The following is a 25,905-nucleotide window of genomic DNA, read 5'->3' on the forward strand; positions in this document are numbered from 1 at the left end:
GCTAGCCATTTAAATCGCGGTGTGTTCGTCTGCCGCGTACGAATGAACATGTCCTGTGTGTGCAAAAGTATAGTAAAATACACCGATATGTGTGCAAAAATGCCTCGTTCATAGCGCTAAAACATATAGGCCCATAAGAAGGAGCCTTGTAGTTATCAGCTGTAGTCATCAGTGTGTGATAGGTGGTGAAGCATCACAATCAGTCAGCGCCTTCACCAGCCAGGGCACATAACACTATGTGCACACCATAGTCTACACATTGGCTTCCCATAACAGCTATAGCGTCTCAGACACTACAATTCCCGGCACGCCCCGGGGCTGGTCGCACAAGATGACACGCCGCCCAATAGGGCGCGCTGATTGGCTAGGGAGCGAGATTTGAAAATAGTGCAGGCGGGAGCCGGGACGGAAGTGAGCGCGGTGAAGCCTGCGGACCGGAGACCGGTATGGAGTATTGGGTTCGGCGGGGAGGGTGACATATACAATACAGATATACCGAGTGTATAGGTATTACTATGTATGTGTACACTGCTTTGTCCTAGTGCCGCGCTATACACAGTCCTGTGCCATCCGTCACTATAGTAACCGCTCGCGTGCGTGTCATCAGGGTGTCCATGTGAGACCAGTGACAGGGCCGTTACTGAGGGTCCTGAATGGGGGGAGGGGGGAAACCACGTTTAAAGGGGCCGTGTCATCAGAAACTGACCTCAGGCAGAAATGGTTCTCATGTTAAATTACTTAAATTATTTTTGGGGTTATTGTGACGTCATCAGCTTGTTCATGTTTTTACTGAGCAAAAAAACTCGGTAAAAATGCAGTAAAATGCTGCATAAAATCGGCCGTGTTTACATCAGGTCATGTGAGGGCGGCCCGCTGATGGTCTCCGGCCCCTCACACAGCGCGCTAAAACCCTGCGGCTTACAGTGACTTTGAACGTTGTTTTCAGCCGCATTCTACAGCGCTCTTTAACACACTTTATCGTGACGGTACGCATTAGAAAACGCACAAAAAAGGGCAAACGGCGCTCGGAAATTGAGCGTTGTACCGCAATTAGTGCGGCGTTTGAAACCGCTGCACTAATCGTGGTAAAAAGCATCGGTGTGAGAGCGGCCTGAAGAGAAAACGTTTCAGCAGTCGTCTCGTTACCAGAAGGCCGAGAGGAGACATAATAGCTGTCTACAAATATCTGAAGGGTTGTCACAGTGCAGAAGGATCAGCCCTATTCTCATTTGTACAAGGAAAGACTAGAAGGAATGGGGTGAAACTGAAAGGGGGGGGGGGGGGGGGGGAGAACATTAGATGTTAGACAGTGAGGGGGTCGCAGGCAGGAGGCAGACTTTTTCAGCCATGGAGCCCCAAAGCAGCACAGGGGGAATGGTTAGGGGAGGGGGGAGGGGTTAGGGGTGTGGCTTATTACATGGCCTATTACATGGCCTATTTTGGGCTAAAGGACGCAACGATTTTCGGCGGATTTTCTTCTCCATTTTTCAAAAGCCATAGCTTTTACTTTTCTATCGACGCGGCCGTGTAAGGGCTTGTTTTTTGCGTGGCGAACTGTAGTTTTTATCGGTGCTATTTTTAGGTACATAGACTATATTGTAAAACCTTTATTTATTTATTTTTTATGATAGCAGGGAGAGAAAACGGATCAATTCTGACAGATTTTTTTTTTTACAGCGCTAATCATGCAGCATAAATGACACAATAAATTTTTTCTGAAGGCCGGTACGATTAAGATACCAGAAGTCCTGTTTTTTTTTTGTTTGTTTTTTTTTAAATGTACGGAGCTCTATGTGGGCTTATTTTTTGCGAGACGAGTTGTAGTTTTATTGGTACCAATTTGGGGTACATACAGCTTTTTTGGTCACTTATTGCGTTTTTAGGGAGGCAAAATGCTAATAGCAGTTTTTTAGCTTTTTTAAACTTTTTCCGTGCGCAGTCAAAAGCATGCGCAACTTATTGTGCACGTATTTACGGATGCAACAACACCAAATATGTAGGATTTTAAATTTTTTTTTTTATGCTAATATGAGAAAAAGCATCAAAAGGTTTTTAACTTTTTTTTTTTTTTTTTTTTTTTTTTTTACACCATTTGTGTCCCTCTGGGGCACTTACAGCACTGATGATCACTGTGATAAGGCATTGCAGAGTTACTGCCCTGCAATGCCTATCGGTTATACAGCGATCAGTCTATGGCAATACAGGACGCCATATCTGCAATTATATCGCGAGAGCCCAGTGACGTCACAGAGGCAGCGCACTCCCTCTGTGAACCCCTCCCATGCCGTGATCCACATAGATCATGGCAGGGAAGGGTTAACAGCAGGGGGTGCATCTCCGATGCACCCACGCTGTTGCAGCAGGTGGCCGGCTATGACCGAGCTGGGTGGGTTATTGATATACATTATATTTAAAGTTAAAATGCTGCAGAATTAAATCCCGCATCTCATGTCAATAGCCACACGTTTTTTTTGCAGATTTTTTTTTTTCCAATTTTAAGCTGCATAAAATCCTGATCGCTCAGTATTAACAGCAGTCGTTCATTACTGAACGGCCGCAATGTTAAGTGAATGGTGAGGGGAGAGCGAGGAGTGAAATCTCCTTCAGCCGCTCCTGTGAGCACGGGCTAGTATGTGCGGGGACAAGTGTCTGCCATCGTTTGCCTGACAGTCGTCCAGTCTAAATGGGGGTTTATAGCGCAGAGGTGATAACTTGTATCCTCTTTGGGCAGCGGATGTGGAAGTTACAGCAAATGGCACTAACTTATTAGGAGGGAACTTTATAGTCAATGGTGAAAGAATAATTAGAGGAGGAAATGAATTCTGTTCCTAAATGATTTTAGTGTTTGCACGATTTATGTGTTTTCGCTCTGCACAGATTGCTGCTTGTTTTATCTACTTTGCTTTCTTTCCTTTGCAGATAACTATTTGGAGGATAGATGAAGGCCTTCAGAGCAGCAGATTTTATAAAGCTGACCTCCTCCCTGGAGGGGGTCGTCAAACTGCAAGCAGAACTAAAGGTACAGATTCAGAATATAGTTCTTCCTATTGTAGACAACGTCAAACAGTTATGGTCCTTTTACACGGGACAAGTCGTTCGGCAAACTATGCCCAGCAGCTCATCCCAGTATTGTTGGCATCACTCCCAGTGCTACCGGAATGGAGGCGTAGCAGGCTGCGGAGCGCTCCCCCCCCCCCCCCCCCCGCCTCCATTCACAGTAAGCAGACAGTCATTCAAAAGTGAACGACTGCTGTCTGCACTGAACAGCGATTCTTGATCAGTCGCTGCATGCGTTTTCATGGGGCGATTCTCAGAAATCTGCGGGAGTGCGGAAATCTGAACAGTAATCATCCCATGTAAAGGGGACTGTTAGACTTCCACTATACACTCAAGATTATCTTATCCTCTGCCTAATGTGTATGACTGCTCTCTGCTTTGTTCTATGGGAAGTCACCTTGGCATTTGGTTCTTACCTGCAGCCATCCTGCTGTTTCACTCCTCAATCCCTTATATTTAGGCGCAGTTATATTGTGAATAGAGATGAGCGAGCACACTCTGATAAGGCAGTTACTCGCGCGAGCATCGCTCTTCTCGAGTCACTGCAGGCTTAGGGGGGAGGGGGGATTGAGAGAGATGGTAATGGTCTCCAGCCTGTGGCTGTTGGGGCATTCTGGGAGTTGTAGTTTTGCAATGGCTAAAAGGCCGTAAGTCAGAAACAACATTTTTTATATATCTTTTATAGATTGTATATATTCTATTTGGTTCTTTATATGACTGGTAATACTTATACATCATGTCTTGCCTTCCAGTCATGTATGACAGATGTTCCCTGCGAGCCATCGTCTCCTGACCAGCTGTCGGATCAGCGCTTTGTCTGCGATCGTCTTCTGCGCGCGTGCAACCACTGGGCCGCTGAGTCGTCCTGCCATGAACATCTACAGAGCCTGGTGCCCTTGGTAGAGCTGACAAGTCGGGGCTTTTGTGTGTCGAGCCCCCAGCGAACGCCTTTCTATTTGGAGAAGATACTATTTCACCTTCTGAAAAATGTCTGTGCGCACGAATCTTCACATCCCATCTGTATTCAGCTCTCGGACCTCCTTTACTTCTACCTCAATGATTGCCCATCAGAGCAACAAAATAGTGGGGACTTTACAGCCGTTGCCAAGAGCAGCTTTGTGTGTCTGTGGAAGGTGGCAGGAGAATGGGAACAGAAGCAGAGTGCCAGCCCGTATAACCGGGAGTCGCTCCATCTTCGATTGCATGCAGCGCGGTTCCTCATGTTGGTGGAAATGTCGACTTCACATGCCGACTCTCCCATTACAATATTGCGGCATGTCAAGTATGCAACTTTGGCCTTTGATGCCAAAGGAAAATGTTGCAGCCAAAGTGATGGCCTTTTCCTGAGTGAATGCCTTGAGAATCTGTTAATTAAACCTTTGCAGGCACACCAGAAATTAACCCATCCGTGGACTTGTTCACTGGTGGAAATGACATTAGAGCGGTTACGAGTGCTCTGTAAAAGTAGCTGCTTCCGCCAAGCCAAAGAGGTCATCCAGCAAGCGACTAGATGTCTGAATCGGTCCACTGGGTGCTGCCAGTCTGCGCTAACTCTTTTAAACTTGACCGTAGAAATGCACGAGTGGATGAAAGCATCTCAGATTGTGAAGCACTTGATGCAGATGGCACAGAGTATTGATAAGGTCTGCTCCCTTGGTGATGGTTGGCAATGCCAGGCCCTGAGTGAATGCTGCCAGTTTACAGTTTCTTGTTTAGATGGCCACTTCAAGCACGCTTCAGATTTGGTTAAACAGGAAGCGGATGTCGTTCTTGGTCTGGCCAAGTTTTTGGAGGCGCATTTCAAACTTTTGGAGAGACAAGTTTCTGTGGTACGTAAGGGTAATAGGGAGACACTTTTACAACATTTAGCAATATGAACGCCGTGAATATGCTGATTTTTTTATATACCACCTTTTATTAACGACCCATACAGTGCCGCTTCACACATGCACACTGCCTTTCCATTCATCTCTCTGGTACTGCCAGATATAGGAGAACCTAAATACTCGGCTACCTCTAGCAGCCCCATAGAGATGAATGGAATGGTAGTACACAGGAGCAATCACAGCTTCAGCTATACATTGATACTCGGGACTCCTATTCTCATGATCAATGGGAGTCCTAGTAATTGGACCTTCACCAATCGGAGATTTTGTGCTCCTTTCCAGCCAATGCATTTAAAGGGTACTTTACATGGAGCCATTATCAGACAAATTTTTGCTGGAGGCAGGAATCCTTCCCGGTACACATGGCCGTCAGCAGGGCACTTGTTGGAGTCTCTTGGTTTTTCAAAAAACTAAAAACCCGAGCCCATAGACGCTTGCTAAGCAGGAGCTGCCTAGTGTTTGCTGCCTGTTTCCTGTGAATGGAGGCTGGCGGGGTGGAACGATCCCCGGCCCGCTCCGCCTTCATTCACTTGAATGACTAGTGCTCCTCTATAAACACAAGAGTGACGGCCGGTGCTTATGTGCCTGGCAGTCGTTCCCTTAACCCCTTCCAATCCACTGTCTGACCTCTGAAGACATTATGATTTAAGGCTGTACAGCTCCGATGTTGGAAGACATCCATCGGGGCTTCTCTTACTGTATATTGCCAGCCTCTCTGCTGTCGGAGCCAATCCACGTGTCACCTCATGCAGTACTGGCTTTAGTCAGCATATAGTGCTGTTTAACGGCAGAAAAAGAGTAAGCCCCCTAGGAAAACCAGGATACAAATTGGATTGGAAAGGGTTAAAATTAAAAAGGAAACAACTCTGCAAATATTCTCGAGTTAAAAAGTGTTAGAACTTATCCCCACGGGCGCATTTTCTGTCTGTGTATTTTATGGACAGCAAACGGATCCATTATCGCTAATGAGGGTCTACACAGGAGCCAGTTTTCACAGGGAGCCATGGTGTGTGCAGAAAAAAAATCGCTGCATGTCCTTTGCTGGTCTACATTCACAGGCAACAATAGTACATTTAATCTGTACTGTCTGTGTAGACCGGGCAGCAAACGGACAGATGTGAGTTGTGCCCAGACTGCTCAGGTGCAACTTGCACTGGCCCATGCGAGTAAGTCCTTACTCCGCTGACTGATCTGCATTCATACCCCATTCTCTATTCTCTCTCCCCTAGTTTTAACTTTTTTATTTTGGTGGGGTCATTTTACATTATTCTATTGTGATCTGATGATCAGAGAGATCGGCGCTGGTGTAACTGGCTTTCACACAAGCTGATTCTGAATGTATGATGGATGAACAATCTTGCATGCAATTGTTAATCCACCATGCAGATTGATCATTGTCACCCACACATCCCCCATTTACATGGAGAGGCATGTTGCGGATAAGGATGGCTTTTGTGGTTGCACTAAAGATTTGGTTAGCTGATGAATGATTAATCGTTTGTCATCTGTTAGTTGCCCTGCTTACATGGGACAATGATCTGATGAGAGAATAGTCTGAGCAAGGTTTGTTTACAATCACTCACTCATGTAAAGGCTCTTTGACACGGAACTATTATTGTTGGTGGTTGTTCAAAACCCTGCACTCCCGCTGGGTTTTGAACAATAGTTGTCTCGTGTAAATGCATGCAGAAACTGAACAAGAGTTGTTCAGTTTCAGCATGCCTGAAAACCGAATGACAAGCCGTTTAGTACTGGGAGAGAACGCGCCTCCAGCCGTCCCGGCACCCTGCTGGTCTCACGGAGAGCGATCCAGCAATACTCGCTCCTGTGTAATGTCTCCATATATACTTGATAACGTGCTAAGTGTCGGGTGTGGTTTGCTCGACACACGTCTCGTGTAAAGGCCCATTTACACACAATGATTATTGTTCAAAATTACTTCAAACAAGAGAAAGTGAGCGTTAATCGTTCAGTATAAAGCAAAAGCATTGCTCGCTCGCTTGCGGTTGTTTAAGCTGGCTTTTCAGTCAGTTTAAAAAACCTTGTCCGCATTCGCTGGATCGCGGGCTTCTCGTTTCGTATAAATGCTCCCCACTCAGCACTTCACATAGGAGGCGGAAGCTCTGAGCGAGCCGCCGGCGGGAAATTCAGTTTTAATGATCTGCACAAGCATGAACGACCTTAGCGGTGACGTCGGCGCCCGGGCTGTTGTCCAAACGACTGTCAGCCGAGTTAAAAGGTTATGAAATGGGAAACAGGTGTAGTATGACTAAGATAAGATTACACTTTGTAGTCAACAGATTCCAAAATGGGGCACAGTGTCCCACTCCCTAATGCCCCCTTTACACGAGCCAATTCTGGTTTGCACAAGTGAGTGGCGTCACTGATGACTCATTCACAGTTGTTTGCCCTCATGTAGCCTATTTGGACAGGCAGGTCATCACCGAGAATCGTTCAGTGCTTTACATTCCATGTGAAACACGGAGGGGGCAGCGTTTATTCAATGTAACGAGATGTGAACGAGCCGCCATCAATGTTTTTTGTTTTTTTCTGTTTAGTGTTGTTTTTTTTTTGTTTGTTTTTTATGCTGGCTGATACTGAATGACAAATGAAAACAGGACAATAGTTCACATGTAGACGTGACCATTATTGCTCACTTTCAGTTTTAACAAATTTTTAACGATAATCAGCATGTCTAAATGGACCGAAAAATGACAGAAAAAAATTCCTTTCATCCCTTCCTGCTCCACGGCGTAAGTTTACGTCCTAGCAGCGGGGTACTTCCCGCGACAGGGTGTAAACTTGCGTCCTGGGGATAGCACAAGATCATAAGAATCTGTCAGTAATAGCCGGTCTCCTGCTGCAACAGCAGGTGTGCATCGGAGATGCGCCCACCGCTGTTAACCTCTTCCCTGCAGCGATCTATGTAGATCGTGGGATGGGAAGGGTTCACAGAGGGAGCGCCAGGCTCTCGCGATATAATTGCAGAGAGCCCAGCTTGTTGCCATGGCAACAGGACGCCAGATCCCGGCGTCCTATATTGCCATAGACTGTGATCGCTATATAAGCGATAAGGCATTGCAGAGCAGTAGCCCTGCAATGCCTTATCACAGCAATCATCAGTGCTGTACTGTAAGTGCCCCAGAGGGACACAAATTGTGTAAAAACAAAAATGAAAAATGTAAAAAAAGCACATTTTCCCCATGACATCATGACAGCATACGCTGGAGGTTGCTCACCTGCTGACCTGAAGGGACAGGAAGAGGCAGAATATAAAAAGCACCTCCCCTCCACCAACACCAGTGTTTTTCCTGTCCCTTCAGGACAGCAGCGGCAGAACTCCAGCAACGCTGTCCCATGCCGGAGGAGGACTTACCGGCGAAGCGGCGGCGTGGATCTTTCGGGCAGCCCCGGCAAACCCAGTGGGAAGGACCCCATCTGGGAGCTTTCCGGGGACTGCGTGGGCCGGGGCCCAAGTACGGGTTGCCGGCACCACTGCGGCCGTCATTTCGGGCGGCGGCCGCCATCTCCGGTGGGCCGGGGTCCAAGTACGGGCTGCCGGCACCACTGCGGCCGTCATTGCGGCGGCGGCCGCCATCTCCGGGTCCAGGGCCGACAGGAGCGCTCCAGGGGCGTGGCTTCGGATACAGCGCGGTGACGTCGGACGCTCCGCAAAGGGGGCGTGGCCTGGCGCGGCCGGCGCCAAATTCAAAAATCCGCTGCCCCTGCATCAGCTGGTGGTGTTTCTCCACGCTAAGGAACGATCCTAAGCACAGGAAGCGTTCCTGCAAGGCGCAAGATGTCGACCAGAGAGGACCCAGAGACCCTCCTAACTGTAAGTGGTCCAGTGGACCAACCTACACCTGCACTACATACACTTCCCCACTAACAGAGTTTCCCTTGTCTTACAGGACAGGGATACTCAAAAACCAAGGGAGGCTAGACGCAGGAGTAAAAAATGTCCAGTATGTCTAACCAAACTTGACGACTCCTGCACCAAAACGCTATGCGCTACCTGCTCCGCGAAAATTATGCAGGAGGAAAAAACTTCCCTTATGGCCGAAATTCGGTCAGTCGTCCGAGAAGAAGTGCAGTCCTCCCTCTCGGACCTCCAACCTGGGCCTTCCGGGGTTACACGCAGGTCGGTTCCGGCGGTGTCTGAGTCTGACTCCGACATAGCGGAAAATGTGGATTTTGACGGGGAAGTGACGCAGGAGGACAAGAAATATCTTTTCTCTACCGCGGACATGGATCAACTGCTGAAAGCAGTACGCAGGACCATGCAGGTGGAGGAAGACGTGCAGCAACCCCGCACAGTCCAGGAGGATATGTTCGCGGGGTTACTCCCGCAACAAAAATCTTCATTCCCCGTAAACGCCACACTCAAGCAGCTGATCCTAAATGAGTGGGAGAGCGTGGATCAGGCTCCGCTAATCCCCAGGGAATTTAAAGAACGCCTGTTATTTCCGGGAGATGAAGTGTCCTTTTTGGACGAGATACCTAAAGTCGATACTGCAATTGCCATGGTATCCAGAAAGTCCGGGTTGCCCTTTGAGGATACATCCCACTTAAAGGACCCGTTGGACCATAAGGTGGACACATCCATGCGTAAAGCCTGGTCCACCTCCGGTCTCATCATGAAAGCGAACATCGCGGCCACTTCCGTGGCTCGTTCCATGGCAATCTGGTTGGACCAATTCGCAGCCCTAGTCGACCAAAAAGCCCCTAGGGAGGAGTTCGCAAGCGGCATCCCTCTGCTGCGAATGGCAACAGGGTTCCTGGCAGATGCTTCGATGGAAACAGTCCGCCTCGGAGCCCGCATGGCAGCCCTATCGAACACCGCCAGAAGGGCAGTGTGGGTGAAAGAGTGGTCAGGGGACGCTGCGTCCAAAAATAGGCTATGTACCCTACCGTTCCGGGGCGGGCGTATATTCGGACCAGACCTGGATCGTCTGCTGGAGAAAGCAGCTGACAAGAGTCACGGACTGCCTGCCACCAGACCACCCAAGAGACCCTTCACCCCTCATCCCTCGTCTACGTACGCCGGGAAGGGAAAGACCGGAAGATGGTCTTATCCAAAGGGCGGAAGGGGTAAGACTTTAACTTTTGTCCCTCAGCCCATACTTTCGGGCCCGGTAGGGGGTAGACTGGCTCGCTATTCCAATAGCTGGCGTAGTATTACAACTAATGAGTGGGTACTGCACCTAGTGGCGGAGGGGTACAGGATCGAGCTACTATCCCGCCCCCCGGACAGGTTTATGATAACCCCAACCCAGTCTCCAGGCCTAGAACAGGCTCTGTTGGAGGGCATACGGAACCTACAGGGTCTCGGCGCGATTATCCCAGTCCCTAAGAAGGAACAGGGAAAAGGCTTCTATTCCCCCCTCTTTCTGGTTCCCAAACCAGACGGCTCCCACCGCACCATTATCAATTTAAAACAACTGAATAAATTCATTGAATATAGGAGATTCAAAATGGAAACCATTAGAACTGCAACTCCTTTAATTGCCAGGGATAACGTAATGGCTACAATAGACCTTAAGGATGCCTATTTTCATATCCCTATTTACGCCAACTCACAAAAATTCCTGAGGTTTGCGCTGAGGGTGGAGGGGGAAATCCGCCACTTCCAGTTCGTCTGCCTACCATTTGGAATCTCCTCGGCTCCGCGAATTTTTTCCAAGGTCGTGATGGAAATGGTGGCCTTCTTACGAAACCAGGGTGTCATGATCATCCCCTACTTAGACGACTTCCTGTTGGTGGCAGATTCCCCATCTACTCTGAGATCACACTTGGAGTCCACATTGCAGTTATTTAAGGAGCTTGGCTGGATTGTTAACGAGTCAAAATCCAACATGGAGCCAGAAACCAGGAAGAAATTCCTGGGTGTCATTCTGGATTCCAGTCTACAAAATTCGTCCCTTCCTCCCCTAAGAAAACATCTTATCATAGAAGAATGTTCCAACCTATATAAAAAACATAGGGTAACGATAAGAGACGCAATGCGGATCCTGGGACTAATGACTTCGTGCATCGGCGTGGTCCCCTGGGCCCAATTCCACAGTCGCGGACTCCAGTCACTAATTCTCCGGAATTGGGACAAGTTGCAGGCTTCGCTTGATCAGACAATCCCTATTTCTGCGGAAGCCAGAGCTTCTCTCCGTTGGTGGGTGTCGTCGGACAACCTGTCTCAGGCATCCGATTGGAATTTGGACCCGGCCGTAATAATCACGACCGATGCCAGCGCCAAAGGGTGGGGGGCCCACTTTGAAGGCGGTTATGTACAGGGGGCCTGGGACGTTCACGAGAAAGCTAGCTCATCGAACTTTAGGGAGCTTAAAGCTGTATGGAAATCCCTGCGTAGCCTGCAAACACGATTAGTGGCGAAACATGTGAGGATCTTCTCAGACAATATGACAACAGTATCACTCATTCGCCACCAGGGTACCACCAGGAATCCTCCACTACAACGACTGGCGGGGCGGATCCTTCAATGGGCGGAAGGCACAACAAAGTCCCTATCGGCCTTTCATATAAGAGGAGCCGAGAACTCAGCCGCGGACTTTTTAAGCAGAAGGAAAGTGGACCCAGGAGAGTGGGAACTCCATCCAGAGGTGTTCAGCCTTCTTGTGGAGAAGTGGGGGGTACCAGAAGTAGACCTCTTTGCGTCAAGCGCAAACACCAAATGCCGGCTTTTCTTTTCCAGAGGCGCAGAGAAACAGGCCCTGGGCACGGACGCTCTCTCTCACCCCTGGGATTGGGACCTAGCGTATGCCTTTCCCCCTCTACCACTAATCCCGCTTCTGCTAAGGAAATTACTGCAGTCAACCCTAACAGTAATTTTTGTAGCACCATATTGGCCCAAAAGACCGTGGTTCCCCCTCCTGAGATCCCTGTCAGTGGGAGAGCCCTTCCACCTTCCAACAAGACCGGACCTACTGTCGCAGGGCCCTCTTCTTTACCCGGAAGTTCACAAGTTCAGGCTTACGGCCTGGAGCTTGAGCGGGTAAAGTTCCTAGGAAAGGGTCTTTCCCCTAAGGTTATTTCCACCATTAGCGAGAGCCTTAAACCCTCGACACACAAAATCTACTCCAAAGTCTGGAAAAAATTTTCGGAGTGGTTAGGCCAGGACATCCAGCAGCTGGATCAGCCAGACGTCCGGAAAATCTTAGATTTTCTCCAGGCGGGCCTGGATAAAGGTTTGAGTCCGAATACACTCAAAGTCCAAATTGCGGCCTTGGGGGCATTCTTCGATCTCGCGCTGGCGGAGCACAGGTGGATTAGGAGATTTCTTAGAGGGGCGAGCAGATTACATCCATTCACACGGCCCACGGCACCACCCTGGGATCTAACCATAGTCCTTCAGGCCTTATGCGACCCCCCCATTTGAACCGATTACGGATCTATCCATCGCCTGGCTGACATACAAGGTAGCCCTGCTTGTGGCAGTTACGTCAGCCAGACGCGTGGGGGAAATCCAGGCCCTCTCACGAAGGGCCCCATATATGACTATCCACCCGGATAAAATAGTTTTTTCTTTAGACCCATCCTTCCAGCCTAAAGTATTGTCAGATTTCCACAGGGGCCAACCAATAGTTATTCCAGCCTTTTGCCAAAATTTCAAAAATGCAAAAGAACAAAAGCTCCATAATATAGACGTCAAAAGAGCGGTACTAGCGTACCTCGAGGCAACAGAAAGTTTCAGGAAGTCTGACAAACTTTTCGTTCAATTTCAGGGGCAGGCCAAAGGAAAGGCCGCTTCTAAAGATGCGATCGCCAGGTGGCTCAGGAGAGCCATCCAGGAGGCTTACAAGGCCAAGGGCATCCCCCCTCCAGAAGGATTGAAGGCCCACTCAACGAGAGCGGTGGCATCCTCTTGGGCGGAGAGAGCGCACGCATCGATTGAGCAAATCTGTAACGCAGCCACATGGACTTCAGGCCATACTTTCATTAAACATTATAGGCTGGACTTTAAGTATAGCCAGGACGCATCCTTCGGTAGGAAGGTGCTCCAAGCCGTAATCCCTCCCTAAAAAGCCCATGCCACTTATTTGGTATTCCTCCAGCGTATGCTGTCATGATGTCATGGGGAAAAGGGGAATTTTTTCTTACCGATAATTCCCTTTCTGGAAGACATCATGACAGCATACGGGCTTTTTTCCCCCCCTTACCAACATGGTTACCCTAGTTTGTTCAACACATGAGGTAATGTGTATGCTTTAACTTTGTTTTCTGAGGTGTGTGATGTCAATAAAAACACACCTTCTGGTTAAGTAACTGGTCACTGTGGTCATTTGGAACGCACTGGTGTTGGTGGAGGGGAGGTGCTTTTTATATTCTGCCTCTTCCTGTCCCTTCAGGTCAGCAGGTGAGCAACCTCCAGCGTATGCTGTCATGATGTCTTCCAGAAAGGGAATTATCGGTAAGAAAAAATTCCCCTTTTTTGTGCTTTTTCTTATATTAGCATAAAAAGGAAAAAAAAAATTTTTAAATCCCGACATATTTGGTATTGTCGCATCTGTAACAACACGTACAAGAAGTTTCACATGATTTTGACTGTGCACGGTAAAAAACAGGCAAATTGCTAATTTTTAGCATTTTGCCTCCCTTAAAACGCAATAAGTGATCAAAAAAGCCGTATGTACTCCAAAATGGTACCAATAAAAACTACAGCTCCTTTCGCAAAAAATAAGCCCTCAGAGCTCCGTACATAGAAAAATAAGTCCTAGGACTTTGAATGAAGCAATTTAGAAAAAAAAAAAATTCCAAAAAGAGTTTTTATATTTATAAATATACCCAAAAATAGCACGAATAAAAACTCGTTTGCCACGCAAATAATAAGCCGTTATACGGCCGCGTCGACAAAAGTAAAAAAAAGTTATGGCTTTTGAAAAATGGAGATGAAAATACGCCAAAAATCGTTGTCCTTAAAGGGGTTGTCCCGCGGTAGCAAGTGGGTCTATACACTTCTGTATGGCCATAATAATGCACTTTGTAATGTACATTGTGCATTAATTATGAGCCATACAGAAGTTATAAAAAGTTTTATACTTACCTGCTCCGTTGCTAGCGTCCTCGTTCCCATGGAGCCGACTAATTTTCGCCCTCCGATGGCCAAATTAGCCGCGCTTGCGCAGTCCGGGTCTTCTGCAGTCTTCTATGGGGCCGCTCGTGTAGAATGCCGGCTCCGTGTAGCTCCGCCCCGTCACGTGCCGATTCCAGCCAATCAGGAGGCTGGAATCGGCAATGGACCGCACAGAAGCCCTGCGGTCCACGGAGACAGAGGATCCCGGCGGCCATCTTCAGCAGGTAAGTATGAAGACGCCGGACCGCCGGGATTCAGGTAAGCGCTGTGCGGGTTGTTTTTTTAACCCCTGCATCGGGGTTGTCTCGCGCCGAACGGGGGGGGGGGGGTTTAAAAAAAAAAAAAACCCGTTTCGGCGCGGGACAACCCCTTTAAGCCCCAAATAGGCCATGTCATTAAGGGGTTAAAGAGTTCTTGTTGCCCATAGCAGCCAATAATTTTTGATCGTAAAACCATAATGAATACTTAATACACTAACACATTCATATATTTCTCTCTCAGGTACCGGATGATGGATGTAGCCAACTGCGATCCTTAAAGCAGCAGCAGTTCTGTGGCCTCCAGCAATTCACAAATGTTGCATGCTCATTTCTCCAAAACTGCAAGGTACTAGAAACTGGGGTATTCATTGCTGGCTGAGTTTTTTAGTGGCGATTTAAGGATCTGTGAAGTGGAGAGGAATAGAACAAGTTGAAGCCACTCGGGGTATGAGAATGGTCGCAGTAAGGCTGGTGACAGACACCGCCATTTAAACTCTATTATGACTAAGGCCTCATCTCTACGGGCGGATTTTTGCTGTAGAATCCGGAGCGGGCGTCCGCCTCTGGATTCCGCAGCAATAACCCTCCATAGCATACAATGGAAAAACGAGTGTTCATGCACACGAGCAGGAACTAATTGTGGTTTCCGCTTGTGGATGAAAAATGCTTCATTTTACTGCAGTTCCTACACTGACGGCTGCCATTGAAGTCAATGGAAGCCGTCAGACCCGAGGGCCATCCGCATTTGACTTTGCGATGGGCTGTGGGAAAGCAGGAGATTTTTTAAAAAGTCTTTACAGCGCGATGTCCGCACACATCCGCAGTACAGAAGAAAGAAGATACTGACTGATACGCAGGGTTGCCGGGCATGGGCAGATTCCGTGCGGGAATCCACATGTGCCGTTGACATGAGGCCTTGGAGAAACTGGACCCTCGACTGTTCTACTGAACCGAATTTGGGTCATCATAGAACCTTGCAGTGATGCAAGTTCAGGAGCACTATGGGGTCTGTTCTGTGTGTAATACAGGTGCCAGAATGTATTTAAGAGCAGCTGTAAGTTACGTCCACATACTTTGTATATTGTTCTGGCGGCTGCCATATACTTTGGTGCGCCAGTCCTTTTATTGATCAGACTGGGATTTTGTGTTAGCGCTCCTATTTACTTGCACGTGTTTTGAAACAGCATTTTGTTTTAAAGGGCTATTTTGGTTTACTACGTTTTCACCTTATCCAGTGGATGGGTGGTAAATGCTGGCTAAGTGGTGGCCGGCTGCTGGCACCCCAACACTTGGCTATTTACATCAGTGCCATGGATTTTAAATGGAGCAGCAGAGTGTAACCGGACAGTCACTCCAGTCAAACTCCTCTTGCGGCCGATGGAGGAACAATGGGATTCCCACTTATCTTGCGTTTTTCACCTATCCAGTACATAGATGGAAAATGATTATTTGTACATTCACACGAAGCGTAAACTCTGCAGCGCATTCCGCATAAAAAGCAACTCTGATACAACTGATTTTAGCAGCTACATCGCTCCCTCGCCTCGGAATACGCTGTGCTGTCAGTGCACCCCGGCACAGGCATCCCTGGTATCCTCTAGTGGGCGCCGGGCCGCTGATCAGGTGATTCCACTTTTGCATCACTTGACCAGCAGGTCAGGATTCAATAGAGGCTGCCTGGTGCCCTGTCAGCATCATATAGCCCGAGGTGACAGGGAGCGATGTAGCTGCTTAAAATCAGGATATGCAGCTAATTCTTGGTCAAATCTATGGCGCAGATTTTGAAGAGGGTTTTTTTTTTTTTAATGAAAATGCTGCAATATTTGCTGTGTAGTTTTCCGTAGCGCTTCCGCCCTGTGTGAACACACCCTAAAACTGAAATATCCCTTTAAATCATCTATTGTCAATCTGCAATATGCATATAAAAACAACCAATAAGTATCATGATTATTTTTACGGTGAACATTTTACCAGCACCTCCAGATTCATGTAGATCCGTAATCCGTTTCCTGATGCGGTTATAAAGCACCGCTATACAAGTACATGGGATCATAGCTTTTATTTTACACTCTAAGCATGGAGATAATGACCTGTGAGAATGGAGTTCTGTGTTATGTGACTAGATCAGGCCAAACAGAAAGCTATGGACTAAACTTTGGAAGGAATATCCGTATACAGATGGGAAATGGAATCTGACAACTTGGTTTGCTTTGTAGGATATAAAAACCGCTGAGTTGCAGTTACTGTTGGGAGCCTGTAAGGATGTCGTGTCCAGAATGCTGATCTCTATACGGGGCCCCTCTGCCCAAGAGTCTACCGAATTCTTCAATGTAACAGGTTTGTTAATAACGTGTCTTACATGTTACTACGGAATAAAAATGCCTTGTAAACCGGGACTTTTTTCATCCTTTTCTCTTGAACTGGTGTAACTGGCTCTTTAAGGGGGGTTTCCGAGACCTTTACGATTAGAGGGGTTGTACCAAGACTGCAAGTTATCCCATATCCATAAGTTAGGCTATTTTCACACAGGCAAGTGAAACTCTGCCCAATACTGTAACTTCAGGTAAGTATCGATTCTCCGTCGCGGCTGTCACGATCAGCAAGTGTTTTCTATTTTCAATATGCTATGTTTTTGGGGTTTTTTTTTTTCTTTTTTTCCGGCCTCATTGAAAGCAATAGGCAAGGTGTGCCAGGGGAATGCGGCAAGATAGGACATGCCTTGTTTTCTTTTTTGTTTTTTTCCCCCCTGCACCGCGATGTTGGAAAAAAAATCGTTTATGTATATGACCCCATTCAAAAGGATGAGGTTTATACTCATGTGAGATTTGTGCGTCGTGCTGAGACCCCTGACTATCTTGATCGAGGGTCCCGTGTTCCCTGTCCTCCTCACTGCTAGGTTATTACATCTCCCTGCAGGGAGGAGACTAAATGGTGCGCTGGTTGTGCAAGTATGGTGCTGTGGAGATACCAGAGCAGCATCCATCTGGGTATTTCCGTCAGCCCCAATGAAATTCATGGAGTGCTGACCGCGTATGCTCAGAGAACTCCCTTCATGCCAGCATCCTTGCAGGGGGAGAAGCAACCTCCGCAGTGACTTTCTGGAGATCGATGAGGGTGTCTGTAGTGAGACCCCCACCGATCAGCAAGTTATTCCCTACCCTATGAAAGTTATTCTGTATACCAGTAACCTTAATTTTCACTATTCTGTGTAGTGGTTAATTAATGCTTGTATCTCTGCTTTCCACAGCTTCCTGTGTGCATAACATGGCTTATTGGTTCTACAGCCAGAAAAAATATAAAGAAGCATCAGATCTAGTGTCTCCGCTTTGTGAGAGACTTGCAGCCGGGCCTGGAGGTGAACCGCAGCTGGCTGTGGAAAAGGTAAGCTCTGCTTTTATCAAACAGTTTACTAATGCTGTAACATGTAATGGGGCTGAAGGCCATGAGCAGATGGAACTCCTCGCACTTAGGGCTCATGTCCACGACTGTTTTCACCACATATCGTGTGTGGTGAATGGCGTCAATGGATTTTCATTGATCCATGCCCGCCAGCATGTGGACGCTGCGTATCGATATGCATGAGCAATAAATCGCAGCATGCTCGATTTCTCTGCATATGTATGCAGCGTGAGCCCTACAATGCATTGCGTATGGGCAGCGTTTTGATACACATCTCCACTCTGAAACAGGACAGGGCATTTATTGGGTAGACCCGCAGCATTTTGTGCATACGGTCGTGGACATGAGCCTTTCAAGACAGTCACCAGGGTTATGAAGTTGGACTCAGAGCTAGCATCATGCAGACTGACGACTCTCTCCCCTTTTGTGTATATGGGGAGAGCTGTCGCTGAATGCTGTCAGCGGGCAGAGGCTGGCACAGCCGGTCTCCGTGATTCTGAGCTAAGTTCCAACTCAAACTTCATGAACGTGGTGTCTGCCAGGTTATTTTTGCCCTATTAATGCAACATACTGTCAGATGTGGGACAGGATGCTTCAACACAGGATCCCATACAGCGATGGTCTGAGAGGGGCTTTCTGCGCAATATGGTGACTAGCGGTAGAGCGTCCGACAGGCGGTTCACTTCTCCAAGAGATCCAGGCTTTGTTCCTCTGCGTCTCTCTCCCTCTTCTGTTAAGACTCCTCCTTGTTCTCTGCGTGACTCCTCCAGCTCCGTCCACTGGAGATGTTATGTGTTCCACATATGGAGCGTGCATGCATGTGACATTACAGAGCGAGAAGTAACTGCGCATGCCCCCTTACCCAGTGTGGCGCAGGTATGCTGTACATTGAACTCATATCTCAAGTGGGCAGAGCTAGAGATGCCATGCAGTAAACAAGGGGGCAATAATTTTTTAGTGGAATAAGGAGAGAGCTGACGATGAAGGTAAAGAGCCCAGACAGCGTGGAGTGGTGAACTGCCCTTCTGACGGTCCGCTGTTAGATAGCACATGACAGAGTATCCCTCCTTGGGCTGTATCTCAGAATAGGATCCTGTGGTGTTACAAAGGTACGGTTTTATTCCTCGTGAAGTCCCATATTCGACAGGATATTGCGTTTGTATGGCAAATATAATCAGAGAGACTTTCCTTAAAGGGGTATTCCAGTAGTTTGAAGTTATCCCCTGCCCACAAGTTAGACCTCCCTCATACAGGCGCTTTTTACTGCGATTTAGTGTGGCGCTTTTAGCATCGCGGTATAACACTCCCATTGTTTTCAATGAAAGCCATTCAGACAGCTGCTCGATAGCAGCGGTTTTCAAGCAGGGTCTATTCTGTTTTTGAGCGTTTAGCGTTCCTCATCGAGTGCTAAAAGCCGGCGTTGGCCACAGCAGCCGAAAACTAAGGTGCAAAGCGCTGTGAGTTAAATCGCAGTGCTTACCGCAACGCATGTGTGAATGGGGCCTTCGGGGATAACTTGCTGATTGGGGAAGGGGGGACGGGACTGAGTGCTGGGGCTCTCACTGAAAGAGATAAATTAGCCCTGGGGCGTCCCTGAATTTTGCTTATATGCACCACTTCGCCATTCTCTTCAATTAGACTGCCGAAGAAAACAAAGTTCAAGCGCTATGTGATCGTTGGCAGCCCCATTTGAAGAGAATGGGATGGGATGGGATGGGGGGGGGGGGGGGGGAGTGCATGAGCTGCTCAGTGAGACGCCAGGGGTGATTTCTCTGGAGCAGTGTGAGATCCCAGTGATCAAGCACCTCTAATCGTTAAGTTATCTCCTTTCATGTTAATTGGGAATTAACTTCACGTTTTCGGAATATCCTTTTAGAAATCTTCATAGTTATAAACCTCTGTAGCCGTAGCCGTATCTGTGTTTGGTTCCTGATATCGTAACAAGTTTTAGGAAGATCCCAGTAGAATAAAACGTTTCCTAATGTAGAATATACATTTAATCTAACCTGAGAAAACCACGCAATTTAGTTAAACCTCTGTCTAAAGCCATTCCCCTGTATAAGTGAATGTTCGTTTTTCTCTATCGTGTTTTCTCAGGTGCACCGTTGCTTCAAGCTGCACGTGGAGAGTTGCAGGAAGGCCGGGCACACCGCTCTTGGTCTGGCGGCTGTGACTCTTTGGTTACGGGCTTTGCGCTCTCAAGTCTCTCAGCACGTTGCTGAGCCTGTTGCCCAATGGGTCAGACTTAAAATTGATGGTGCAAGGAATGGAGATGAAGATCTACGACTGCAGTGAGTCAGATGATAGTAAATCTCCCCCATGTTAGAATTGCTTTTAAGGGGTTGTCCGGGAAAATACTATGGATGACCTATCCTTAGGATAGGTCATCGATAGTTGATCAGCTGAGGTTCACAGCTCGGGACCCTAACCAATCAGCTGACTGTGCTTCTGCTGGCAGCTCTGCAAATACAGAGAGGAAGCAGCAAAAGTGTCTGCTCCGACCTCTGTGAAGTGGCCGGTGCTTGTAACTGCAAGCACGGCACTAATTGAAATCAATTGCCTGCAGTTACAAGCGCCGGCCACTACAGAGGTCGGAGTAGAGACTTCCGCACTGATCGCTGTGTAATTGCGGAGATGTCAGCGGGCGCACAATCAGCTGATTGGCTCGGGTCTGTAACTCCGTACCCTGACCGATCAACTATGTGGACACAGATTAGATATTAGACAGTGAAGGTGATCAATGAGTGGAACAGGTTGCAACGGGAGGTGGTGACTTCTTTTTCAACTGTCTGGGATGATTTGGTGATCCTACATTGAGCAGGGGGTTGGACCCAATGACCCTGGAGGTCCCTTCCAACTCTACCATTTTATGAGGGGGCGTGAGTGGGAGCAGGTCCTTTTTACGCAATAGCACTGCAGGGGGGATGACACATTCTGGGTGGGAATATTATACTGTGAGGGGATTGAATGTGTATACTAGGGTGCAGCACTGTGTATATTCTGGTGGGGAGGCGACAGCTCACTCTAGATGTGTAGGAGATCTTTGGTTGACCTGCCTAATAATACATGAAGGGAAGGCAGAACCCTGTATGTGTAATTATGGTATAGTATAGCAAGGCACTTTATTTAAATTTGGTGACTAAACTTCATTTGGCTCCTAAATTTCCGTTTGGGAGCCAATAGCTCCTAGGTGCTTAACTTTTTTTGTATTTGGAGCGCTGTAGGATATGGTAAGGAAAAGTGTCTTAACATATCAAGTTAATCCAAATGTATCATTCTGTACACGTCCGGTTCTGATAAATGTGGCGCAGTTTCCCTGTCCAGTTTGATCCTGTATAACTTCACAAAGCATTGGTAACTCTGCCCCGCAGGGGTGTAATGTGTGCTCACTTTTTAGTTTTACTCACATTGATGCTCCTTTTTATAAAGCTGTTTTTTAATCCAATTCTCCGCAGTACTCTGAAGGATGGGCTTGCTGATTATCCCATGGATCCTGAATTGATGGTTTCTCTCCTGTCAGAAGAGTTAAGAGGATATAAATCTGTCCATGGAGACACAGGGCAGGAGCGTTACAATACAATCTGTGACCTCCTTGAACTTTGCGCTGAAGACAGCAGCCTCGCCCACCATCGTCCGGCCTTCCTGCTCGAGCTCGCTCAGGTTCTCTGTTATCACGACTACTCCGGACAGACTGAATGGTAATGTAATGTTACCGAAAAGGGTTGTCCGGGACTTTTACTATTGATGACTTCTCAGGAAGATTCTGCTGCTCTGGATCCCTGTGGAGCCACTGTTGGTGCAGTCAATGCTGGAAGCGGAGCACATTGTCTGTATTGCAGTGGTTCGATTTTGTATTGCATGCACAAATCCCTTTTAGTTTATGGGAGCTGTGCCTGTAGAACTAGAGCAGGCCACTGAGGGCGCCATCTGCTTCCAGCGTTATCCACACTGACAGCAGCCCAGCGACCAGCTGATTGGTAGGGATCGTAAGCAGCAGAATCCCTCTGATTAACTATTGATGACCTATCCTGAGGATAAATCGGCAATCGTGAATGCCCCAGACAACGCCTTAAAATGTTGACTACATGCATGGCTGAAGTGGAATCATGTAAGCTTGCCAAGGTCTATTAAATGTATCTTTGTTAAGCATATCTAGTGACTTAAGACTATAAGAGACGTACTAGGACTGTGGTCCCAGTAATGTAAGGGAACTGCGCTAACTCTGCTATTCTGCCACTGCAGTGTTAGGCCTGGTGCACACGGGCATATTTGCATTGCAGAATCCGGAGTGGGCGTCCACCTCCAGATTCCATAGCAAATGCTGCCCATAGACATGCTTTTGAAAATCTATTTTTCCTGTCTTTACGAGCGGAAGTCAATTGGATTGCAGAAAGGCTGTGGGATCCATGTCATCACCTAGGGATGTGCGGCATTATCTGTACTACGCATGTGTGTCAGCCGGCACATCCGCAGCACAGATAACAATCCGGACAGGTACATTGGGGGCACTGGGTCGGATTCTGCTGCGGGATCCCACATGCGGAATCCAACCTGGCTGTGTGCATTCGGCTTTGTTTGTGATAGACGACAAACCTCCACAAACACAACAAAGTGTTTGCTGAGATGCAATTGATGTCAATATGTTTGCTTTCTTTTTAGTACTGCTTTAGATGCTGTGCAGGATTGCCTCAGACTTCTTGATTCTACTTCGCAAGTTGCAGAATCCCAAGAGTGTTTGCTGGATATAAAAGCCCAGGCACTGCTATGGCAGTATATTTGCACTCTTGAAGCCAACATGCGTGAGGTAAGTGAATATTTCTAAGGTCTAGCTCCGTGTCCATCTCCAGCTGGTCCCAAGCAGGCAGGTTATTAAAGGGAACCTGTCACCAGTCTGTAGGCCAGTTAACCAACAGAGCGCAGTGTGGATCACTTCTACTACGTCCTCAATGCTAGAGGGGTAGACCCGTGAGAAGACTATCCCGGACCACTCGCCTTCATTTACATGTGGCACAGGAAATCTTTAAACGTCTATTACTCGGGTATGCCTTTATCAACATAAATGGCAAAAGTCGTGTGGGAATGTCTGCTTTAAGGCCCTTTTACACACAAAGATAATCGTGCAAACTGCCAAAAAATTGAAAGATTTAGCAATGGTTTTGCATGAAATTACATGCACAGATAATCATTCTGTTAGCTAATTAATCATCTGTATTTTCCTCCGAGTTGTTTAGTCAGCTGGACGTGTTTAGGAGATTGTTATTGCATAAGCACTTCGCCCAGCTGAGCAAACATCTGGCTGGCACATTCCATGGTTCTTCTCCCAGCTGAGTAAACATTGTGCTCATTGGATATACAAAGCTATCACTGGCTGCTGGAAACACTGAAGTAACTGCAAAAAATTTCCAGTGATCAAACTATGGATTTTATGCCAGCCTAAAAACCGTGGCTAAAGATAATTGAATGAATAAGGCACGACTGACTGCAGTTCCATTTAACGATCATCACTCCTTTTCGGACGTTTGATCAAATTTTGAGCGATAATTGTTGCGTGTCAAAGGGCCTTTAGACACGTGAATATACAATAATTGGCTACTTGGCTTCCCTGTATGGGAATTAGACCCTGCAATACAGCATAAAATCAAGTGACAAGCTTTCCATTGATCAGTTTGTGTGAATTCAATTGTAAAATGTGAAAGTCCAGCGATCTGAGCGATTTTTTTTTTTTTTTATTTTTTTTTTTTTTTTTTTTAAAAGGAGGCCTCGTCCGTGCGAAACTAGCTATGACCAGGACTTTAAAAACTGCAATTCTTGTTGGGGTTACCTTGTGTAACTGTCCAGTGCATACAGAGAATATTGTGGTCAAGATAAAATATCCATCCAAAGGGGATCCTGACGTAAACTACTGGTTGACGGAAGGGGTCAGAGGAGGATGTCAAAAATAATCATTCTGAAGAACAGACGGTACAAGGTCAAGCAAATTGCAGCTGAATATAGCGCTAATGTTCTAACAATCGTGTCCGAACTCGCAACTGATTATTTTTTACCAAAGATGGGCTATTACAGCAGACGACCAGTTACACTGCCATTAAGAGAAATAGACAGGTGTGTTCCAGTGGGCAAAATAGTGCAAGAGTTTGATGAGAGTAGTAGAAAAACATCAATTAGAAAAACATCAATTAGTTACCTAACTCCAGATTTCTGTTGCACCATGCTGATGGGAGGGTCAAAATTGGCCACAGGCGAGATGAAGCTTTCCTGGCAGGTGTCAATAGTTGAGTGTGATGGAGATGACCTAAGCGAGTACAACCATGTTCATCATACTGGGGTGTGAACATGGCCAGGTCATACTTGGACCAAGAGTATGACAAGTTGTTCTGGTCTGATTCCTGAGAATCCTACTTGGCTTGCATGCAGCTGGAGTTCAAAAGAAATCTACAGCTTAGGGCGGATTCACAGTCTTATTTGAACACGCGCAATACACAGAATAGAACCCATTGATTTCAATGCGTCCGTTCTCCTTTCCCGATTTTTGTATGTGCATTTCTTGTGTGTGCAAAAAATAGAACCTGGTCTATCCTTTGTGTAACAGGATGCATGAGGCACTGCGCAACTCTGTGGAAAAACCAAAAACCACGTGTAAATGAGCATTTCCTGCATATGCAAAAAGTACAGTCACAAGCAAAAACGCATATGACCGTGCGAAGCTGGCCTTACACCCAAATCTTGCTTCACTTGGGCAGAGGTGTAATGGGTAACTACATGAAAATTAAATGTAATGTTCTTTTCAATGAAAATTCTCAATTTTGCTCAATGTATAGGGTTTGGAGGAGCAACACAGAAAAGAAAAGCTGGCCACCCAGCCCGGGTGGACTGGTATAGATTACGAACCTAATGACCTCAATTATGAAGACAAACTTCATGATGATCAGTCTGCCAGGGATGGCATCTGCTTCACACTGGCTGGGGAAGCGGGTAAGCAGTAACTACGTTGGGTGTTAGATGTATCTTTAGTCTATTTCATACTATTTTATCTAAAACATATTTGTGATAGGACCCATGAAAGGCCTGGATGAGGCGCTGGCCTTGTGGAAGGATCTGCTTTCAAGCTCTGAAGTTCCATCCCTCAACAGCAGCGAACAGACGGTCTTCTCACTGCATCTACTGGGCTCTCTGTTTCGCCTCATGGGAAAGGTGAATTTCTCGGTTGCCTGTGTTCATTTACCCAGATATACCTAAAACTTTCAGGAGAGATGGCTCTGAAAAGGTCATGTTAAAAGCAGCTGTACTATGAACTATATGGTCTATTCTAGGACATTAGGATTTGTCATCTTGCATCATTCTTTATGTGCCATACTATGGCCCACAGTAAAAAAACAAATGCTGATCTTGGAAGTTTTGTGTAAATTTGAATGAGGGTAGATAACGGCCCTCTCCATGCCAGCTGAATATAACCTCCTCTATTATATTTCCCTGCAGCCTTTGCAGGCCATACAGAGCTTTCTGCTTGTGAGACATCTATGCAGTTCCCTTGGTGATAACATTTGGGCGGCTGGAGCCCTGTGTCATTTAACCAAAGTCCTATTTTATCTGGAGAGTCCTACGTATGCGAAGGTAAGTGCTGTGTGTGGCTTTTAGTTGTTTCTCATCTTGGTTCTAAAGCGGTAAACAAAAATAAGAACAAGTAACCTTACCCTGAACTTTAGTGTCTACATATGGACCATTGGTCCCTAAGGGCTCATGCCAACGAGCGTCACGGGGATACACCTGCGAATTTACGCTGCGGGAGTTCCACGATTAAAAACACAAGTGCCTGCTGGAGACCACCTGCGGCGTAAATGCACAGCACATAAAACATGCTGCGATTTATTTCCCGCTGCGGAAATCCGTAGTAGAATTCCGCATGTGAGCGTTGTCAGGCAGGAAGCTATTTGGTTCAGTAGAACCTAATAGAAATCCTTCCGTGGGCATTCACCCCAAGGGTGCTTTTTTTAATGGGATGATCTGGCGGGTTCAGATGCCTGACATGTCACCCCAGCATTAATTGTTGACTGAATGGAGCAGAGCCGGCTGTGGATTGTTCGGATACACCCGCCTCCATCCCCAGTAAGCAGGCAGCCGTTCATAAGTAAACTGCTTGTTTACATGGAACGATCCTTCGTTCACTTCTCCTTTTAGAGCCCCAGTCCTGCATATGTGTTTGGAGTTGCTTATCCTAGTA

General features: G+C 47.1%; 1 protein-coding gene across 2 annotated transcripts in view; it reads left to right on the plus strand.

Annotated features, from left to right (window-relative positions):
• Positions 1–380: 380 nt before the first annotated feature.
• The window catches only part of ESPL1 (extra spindle pole bodies like 1, separase), a 52,008-nt gene continuing 26,483 nt past the window's right edge, over positions 381–25,905 (plus strand). For both annotated transcript variants that reach the window (XM_066584232.1, XM_066584233.1), the window contains exons 1-12: positions 381–444; positions 2,920–3,019; positions 3,810–4,886; positions 14,530–14,634; positions 16,505–16,625; positions 17,536–17,669; positions 19,785–19,978; positions 21,143–21,385; positions 22,347–22,491; positions 24,506–24,659; positions 24,739–24,878; positions 25,164–25,298. In XM_066584232.1, coding sequence (XP_066440329.1) covers positions 2,939–3,019; positions 3,810–4,886; positions 14,530–14,634; positions 16,505–16,625; positions 17,536–17,669; positions 19,785–19,978; positions 21,143–21,385; positions 22,347–22,491; positions 24,506–24,659; positions 24,739–24,878; positions 25,164–25,298 — 2,529 coding nt within the window. In that variant the 5' untranslated portion in view covers positions 381–444; positions 2,920–2,938. The remainder of the gene's footprint in view (positions 445–2,919; positions 3,020–3,809; positions 4,887–14,529; positions 14,635–16,504; positions 16,626–17,535; positions 17,670–19,784; positions 19,979–21,142; positions 21,386–22,346; positions 22,492–24,505; positions 24,660–24,738; positions 24,879–25,163; positions 25,299–25,905) is intronic.

This window comes from Eleutherodactylus coqui, chromosome 1, assembly GCF_035609145.1.
Source record: "Eleutherodactylus coqui strain aEleCoq1 chromosome 1, aEleCoq1.hap1, whole genome shotgun sequence".
Taxonomy (NCBI): Eukaryota; Metazoa; Chordata; class Amphibia; order Anura; family Eleutherodactylidae; genus Eleutherodactylus; species Eleutherodactylus coqui.